The 6609-nt window shown below is 43.0% G+C and overlaps 1 protein-coding gene across 10 annotated transcripts in view; it reads right to left on the reverse strand.

Annotated features, from left to right (window-relative positions):
* The window catches only part of AKAP11 (A-kinase anchoring protein 11), a 63837-nt gene extending 57562 nt beyond the window's left edge, over positions 1 to 6275 (reverse strand). For 8 of the 10 annotated variants that reach the window (XR_012159124.1, XM_073345582.1, XM_073345573.1 and 5 more), the window contains exons 1-3: positions 6141 to 6275; positions 3148 to 3573; positions 906 to 1013 (exon numbers count right to left, since the gene is read on the reverse strand). Coding sequence is in view for 9 of the 10 variants with exons in the window: in XM_073345582.1 (XP_073201683.1) it covers positions 906 to 965 (60 nt within the window). In the remaining variant the exon portion in view is untranslated. The remainder of the gene's footprint in view (positions 1 to 905; positions 1014 to 3147; positions 3574 to 6140) is intronic. The other 2 variants (XM_073345563.1, XM_073345553.1) reach the window with 2 other exon arrangements.
* Positions 6276 to 6609: the final 334 nt, after the last annotated feature.

Below are 6609 nucleotides of genomic sequence, written 5' to 3' on the forward strand. Positions count from 1 at the left end.
CGTCACTCCACTTCCTACCGCAGGTGAGTACGGGGGGCGTCCTTTCCCCGACCTCCTGCACTTACGGCGGCGGGAAGTGGAGCACCACGGCTGAGAGGTGGCAGAGTGGAGCGGGCTGGGGCCGCGTTGCTCCGCTTCCCGCCACTGCCGGTGAGTGCTTGTCAGGGGGTGTGGATAGGGGTCGAACCAGTCAGGGGACAGGGGAGTTGGGTAGGGGGTGGAGTCCTGGGGGTGATTAGGGACGGAGATCTCTGGAGGGGGCGGTCAGGGAACAAGGGTTGGGGGCTGCGGGGGGGGGGGGGGGGAAGCAAGTTGGATATAACGCGGTCTCATCTATAACGCGGTCTCATCTATAACGCAGTGAGATTTTTTGTCTCCTGAGGACTGCGTTATATCGCGGTAGAAGTGTATGTCTTATTATAACATCCTTAATACAAATGTCACAAAATAAGGTTTGATTGTAAACAACATATTTATGCTTTTTTTTTTTGTGGTAGGAAACCGTATACTAATATGAATACCTATTACTCACAAATAAAATATTTAGGTTTGCTAAATAAGGTAATCATCATCTAACCGTTGCAATTTTTCTGAAAACCTTCTAGATTTCATAAGAACTAGAGAAAACATGAAGCAAGAGGTAAGTCCACTTTGTCCATTGTTTAAGTTACTCAGTTTCCCAGATTTAGTCACATAATAGTGCTTCAACTGATTACAAATGTACCAAAGCAAAAGCGATTTGAAAATCACATGCCTCCTTAAATCTTTAGCCTACTAAGACAAAACAAAAAATGAAAATTTACTGGACCTGTCAGCTTATTTTCTTCAATCTAACTCTCAAGATTCAGATCACAAAGAATTAGGGTTAAAAAAAAAACCCCAAAACACACAAAATAGCTGTTTACCTTTTTCACTGACACTTTAGGCTTTGTTTGACTGCTTCGGGCCCTGGTATAAGTATCCATGGTTTAATTGATCTTAGTAGTCATGGAAGAAAGTCAGCTCAAAAATACCTATAGAAAAACATTTATCATGTCATTATTTTGTGCTTCCCATTTACATAGCATATATTAAGAAAAATAAATTTTGATAAAACAAGTAATGACTCCACAATTTTGTGATAAAAGATACCTTAAAACCGAACATTTTTAAAACTTTTTATCCACACAGATGTTGCCTTTTAGAAAAGATACTGCCCCTTTAAAGTTTATATTTAGTTTCTTTTAAAGAAAAAATGTTTGAAAATCTTATAATTAAAACCAATATACTTCCTTCTAGTCAATAGCGAGTGGGACAAGTTCCCTTGGTGAGCAGTGCCTGGTGAAAACGATAAATACTTCATTTTTAACATTTCAAATGGTTGTAGATGAATGGCCATGAAACTTACCAGAATTGTGTCACTGTCATTATTGGTGCAGAATAATAATAATTACAATTTAACTAGCTGTGCACACATACTTAACATATCTATATTCAAATGCACGCCAGAGAATGTAAGGACATTTTCGATTGTGCATTCTGCACACATCTTTGTTAAATCAAGACCATTTTTTCCAAACCAAGCAAAGACTTTAGTCCTCAACCATGAGAGCAATGAGGATTTGGAGCAGCCTCTCAATAAGAGCTGTGGGACAAACAACTTAGTTTTGAGAGAGAGCTGGACAAATTTTTGAGTGTGACTGTATGATGGAGTTGCTTAGGATGATAGGGGACAGGGCTCAACAGCCAACGGGCTCACTTCCCATTTATGTCTTAATGTTCCTAAAAGCTCATACTTCAAGGTTTCAGCCAGTCACCTGCCAGAGTCAAGAAGGGATTTTTCCACCCGCCCCCAATGTATTCTGGAAGGTTTTTTTAAATCTCCCTCCTCTGAAGCATCAGGGATGGTCACAGCTGGAGATGAGTCACTGGACAGAGACCGCCAGGGTTCTGAGGTGTCACCAAGCATTCTCTCTCTCGGGTACTTGGCTGACTGACTCCAGCTCACATGCACCCTTAGGCAGGGACCAAGCATGAAAAACTTGAATCTCATTATTGAGCTGTTCAGAAAGTTATGAAAGGAGGGAGAAAACGTAAACTCGTTTGCAATCTTATGCTATAACACCAAGTTTAAAAATCCTGGATTGGCAATAGGGTTGACTAGAAAGTCTAGAAGGTCTTTTCCATCTCCAATTTCTAATGATTTTACAAAGTCTAATATGACCTCTATCACTTTAAATAGCAGAGCTGGGAGCCTAGAAAAATTCTGCTCACACGTGGTCATTTCTTTTGGACAAGTCTGTAAATTGCCTCCACTATAATCATGGTAAAGGTTGGGTGAACAGATTTTGTCCATGGATTGGTACATTTTCATGATAATTTTAAAAAGCTAGCTTTGATTTTAATTTTGTTATATTCTTTGTTGTGTCACATCATCATACCTAAAGTATGACATGAGACAGATACCACACTTAAAGTCTACTGCAGTTTCAGAGTGACACCCATTTTCCATGACACAATCAGCACAGAATTTTTTTTTCCATAATTACAGATTAAAAATAAACAATTTAAATTATGAATATAAATGAGCTGGTCATTTTCAAATTATATTATGATTTTCAATTCAACAGTTGCATCTTTGCTTATGTGTAGAAAGAAAACCTAAAACATATGTTGTAGAAATGTAAGCTTAATACCATGGTATAGTGTTCATAAAGAGAGATGAACTTCTGGCTAAAAGATTCAATATCACTTCTTCTAAAACAAAAAACAAAATAAACCCAAATGAACAAACTATTTTCTATTTTCCTCTTATTTGCTGATTACACTACTATTATGGAATTGTCAAAATAGATCAATTGCGTATTGAAAACAGCCATTTGTTTGTATATAAACTGAAAGCTGGGAGAGTCAGTATTTTTGACAACACTACAAATAAGCAGTATCTCTCTTAGAAAGAGAACACACACCCATAGTACATTAAAACTGAGGATAAATACACAAAATGCTTAAAAATCTTTAGTCTATAATTTGGACTTGACCATTCTGCTATTTAAAAAAATTAACAAAATTAAGTTTGAAAACTGTCTCCAATGCAATTGCAGTCTATTTTTTCATGTTTTATCACAAAATATAACATTTTAGGGCATGTTCTAGCTGCATAATTACCTGTGAGGAAATGTTAAATTTAGTTACTCTTCTTCTGCCTTCTCAGAATTTTAAAAATAATCTTTCTTTCACCATTGTAAACACCAAGTCCTCATCTTTTTCCCATGTTAATCACAGAGTCAAAATTAACATAGCTATTTTTGTTTATTTCCTGGTAGTGTACACAGATGATAGCATCACAATCATAAAAATAGTACAGTGCTCTTTATTCATAAACTGCTTTAATTAAAAAAAAAAACTAACAATGTTAGGAACCATTAGGAAAGGAATAGATAATAAGACAAAGTATCATAATGCCACTATACAAATCCACCTTGAATACTGCATGCAGTTCCCATCGCCCCTTCTCAAAAAAGATACATTAGACTTGGAAAAGGTACACAGAAGGGCAACACAAATGATTAGGGGTGATGGATCAGCTTCCACCTGAGGAGAGATTAAAAAGAATGGGACTATTCAGCTTAGAAAAGAGATGACTAATTGGGGATATAAAAATCATAAATGGTGTGGAGAAAGTAAATAGGGAAGTGTTATTTACCCCTTTTCATAACCCAAGAACCAGGGGTCACCTGATGAAATTGATAGGCAGCAGGATTAAAACAAAAAAGAAAGTACTTCCTCATACAACAGACTATCAACCTGTTGAACTCATGGCCATGGGATGCTGTGAAGGCCAGAAGTATAACGGGGTTCAAAAAAGAATTAGTTAAGTTCCTGGAGGATAGGTCCATCAATTATATTAGCCAAGATAATCAGGATGAAACCCCATGCTCTGGATGTCCCTAACACTCTGATTACCAGAAGCTGGAACTGGACAACAGAGGATGATTCGCTTGGTAATTGCTTCAGAGGGAATGAACAGAACAGAACATCTGGCACTGGCCACTGTCAGAAGACAGGATACCAGGATAGATGTACCACTGGTCTGACCAAGTGTGGCCATCATGTTCTTCTGCAGTACTAGGAAAGGAACCAGAAGAACCCTCAAAAACTTTTAATTATTTTGCAGTTTTCCTGAAGTAAAACGGTAGATGTAAGCAAAAGTAAATATTTTTTCCTACCCTAAAATATACATTTTAAACCATTTTAAGGAAAGTCAAATGTTTGCTTAAAGTAAACAAACCCTACTTGATCCATCTGTGAAAACGTCATAATTACCATCAGAAATGTTGAGAGTGGGGTTGCTTCTGGATATGAAATTTCAAATTAACAAATAAAACCTTTCTGAAAACATTATTCAGTAGAACCGAAATGGTCCGTTAGCGTAATTTGTCTTTTTTATATAAAAAGGTAAATTATACAACAGAATGAGACAAATAGTGTGGCTGCAACAATAACACCATAAAAATTAAAAGTTATTACTTGATCAAAAAAATCTTATTTGCCCGGAATGAGTAGAATTTAGCAAGAGAATAGGGACTGTGACATTACAAGTGAACCATTTTGGGGAAAAAAAGCATTCTATATTCTTTTGCTGTCCATCCACAGTAAGAGTAAGTAATATCACTAATTTTTTTCATCATCAAGTGAAAGTGGACTTTTAAATTTTGTGCAGGGCAGTGAAATTTCATAAGAAATTTATGAAGCTGATCAGCATGAATAGTTAGCAATGTAATTAGGCATAAAAACAAGACATGAAAAATCCACTTGCCTAGTCACTCACATTGACTGGAGACCTTCCCCTGACAAATAGGTCCAATGTCACCAATTTACACATAATTTAGGATCTCAAAACCAAGTTTCTACCTATTTCCATTAGCATATCTAAGTGCTAACCCTTAAGGCTCTGAAAGAATCTTTCAAACGTGAACACATGCAATGCTGTCTTCCTGAATCTGAGATGGACAGCTCCAATGCCTCTACTCTACTTTGTCCTGCTTTGAGCAGGGGGTTGGTCTAGATGACCTCCTGAGGTCCCTTCCAACCCTGATATTCTATGATTCTGTACCAATCATATCCTTCCCAAGAAGCAGCAAAGTGAAATTAAGATGACTAGTCATTTTTATTATGCTTAAACTTTATTATCTGTATTACAATAATACTGGAGAATTCCAGTCAGGATCTTAGTGTGGTGCACAGATGTTATTCAGAACTTTTGGGCAGAAGTGAAACTGGCTGCTTGGGAAAGTTTCCAGCAGCCATGAGGCAGACACTACCACGAACAGGGATCAACTCACAAAAATAAAGTCGAGGAGAGTGAAATAGAAAGCTCTCTCCCCCCGCGGCCAGGAGGCCCAGACCTGACAGGAGAGGGGGGGAAAGAACAAAAAACGAAAGCCCTTCACTTATACAGCAGCCAAATTGGGGGAAGGGGGGGCGGGAAGAGAATTCATATTTACTCAGCATCCACAAGCCAGAAGCTGATGTAAAGATTATAACAGGTGCGGGGGGGGGGGGGTGAGGACAGTCTCTGCTCAAAAAAAGGAGGACTTGTGGCATCTTAGAGACTAACAAATTTATGCTCAAATAAATAAATGGGTTAGTCTGTAAGGTGCCACAAGTCCTCCTTTTCTTTTTGCGAATACAGACTAAGACGGCTGCTACTCTGAAACCAGTCTCTGTTCAGACTCCCAGCACCTCGCACTTGACAGCGGCGCACCCTCACACTTGGCCCTGCCCCTGGGGCTCGCTGACGGGTCCCGCAAACCAGCTCGCCATCCCCGGCTCTGCTGGAAAGCCCCAGGGAGCGAGCCCAGCGCTGCTGCGACACACACGCACCCGGGCCGCTACCGGGGTCAGCTCCCAGCCGGGGAGGGGGGGTTTCTGCCGAGCGCTCCGCGCAGGGAGGCGACAACGACGCTCCCCTTGCGGTGACGGGGCGGGGAAGCGGCCCCGGATCCCTCCCCGCACGGGACCCGGGAGCGAGGGACCAGCGCCCCCGCTGCAGCCCGCCCGGATCGTTCCAAGCGCCTGCGCTGCCCGCCCGGGTCTGTCACTGGCAGCGGGGCGGGAGGCGCCTCGGGGCGGCGGAGGGCGGGGGGGGAAGGCCGTACCTGACTCCGCAGCGTCCGGCACCCGCAGCCATGGCACACCCCCCTCCACAGCACACCGCCGCCGGGCCCGCTCCAGCCGCCGCCGCCGCCGCCCTCTCCGCTCCGTCCCACCCCTCCACAGCTCTCGCGCGACTTCCAGCCAACCGTCGCGAGGTTCGCCGGGCCGCGCTCGCGCGCACTCGGTCAGGAAAAGGTCGTGTGGGAGAGGCCCTCGCCTCCTATTGGGCGAGGGGACAGCGCGAGCCCCTCTCCCCCCCAGACTGAGCGAGACGGGGAGGGACAGGGGAGGGCGGGGTCAGCACGCGCCTCCGAGCCCTGGCGCGGCCGTGACCAGTGGAGGGGGTGGGGGCTGAGCCCGCTGGCGGGCGAGGGAGGACTCGGAGAAGCGGTGCAGAAGGGGCAGCGCGCGCGCGCCCTATAAGACCCCGCCCCCCCCCCCCCGCGAGACACGTGCGGGCCTGAGGCTCGG

This window comes from Lepidochelys kempii, chromosome 1 (assembly GCF_965140265.1).
Source record: "Lepidochelys kempii isolate rLepKem1 chromosome 1, rLepKem1.hap2, whole genome shotgun sequence".
In the NCBI taxonomy this organism is placed as follows: domain Eukaryota; kingdom Metazoa; phylum Chordata; order Testudines; family Cheloniidae; genus Lepidochelys; species Lepidochelys kempii.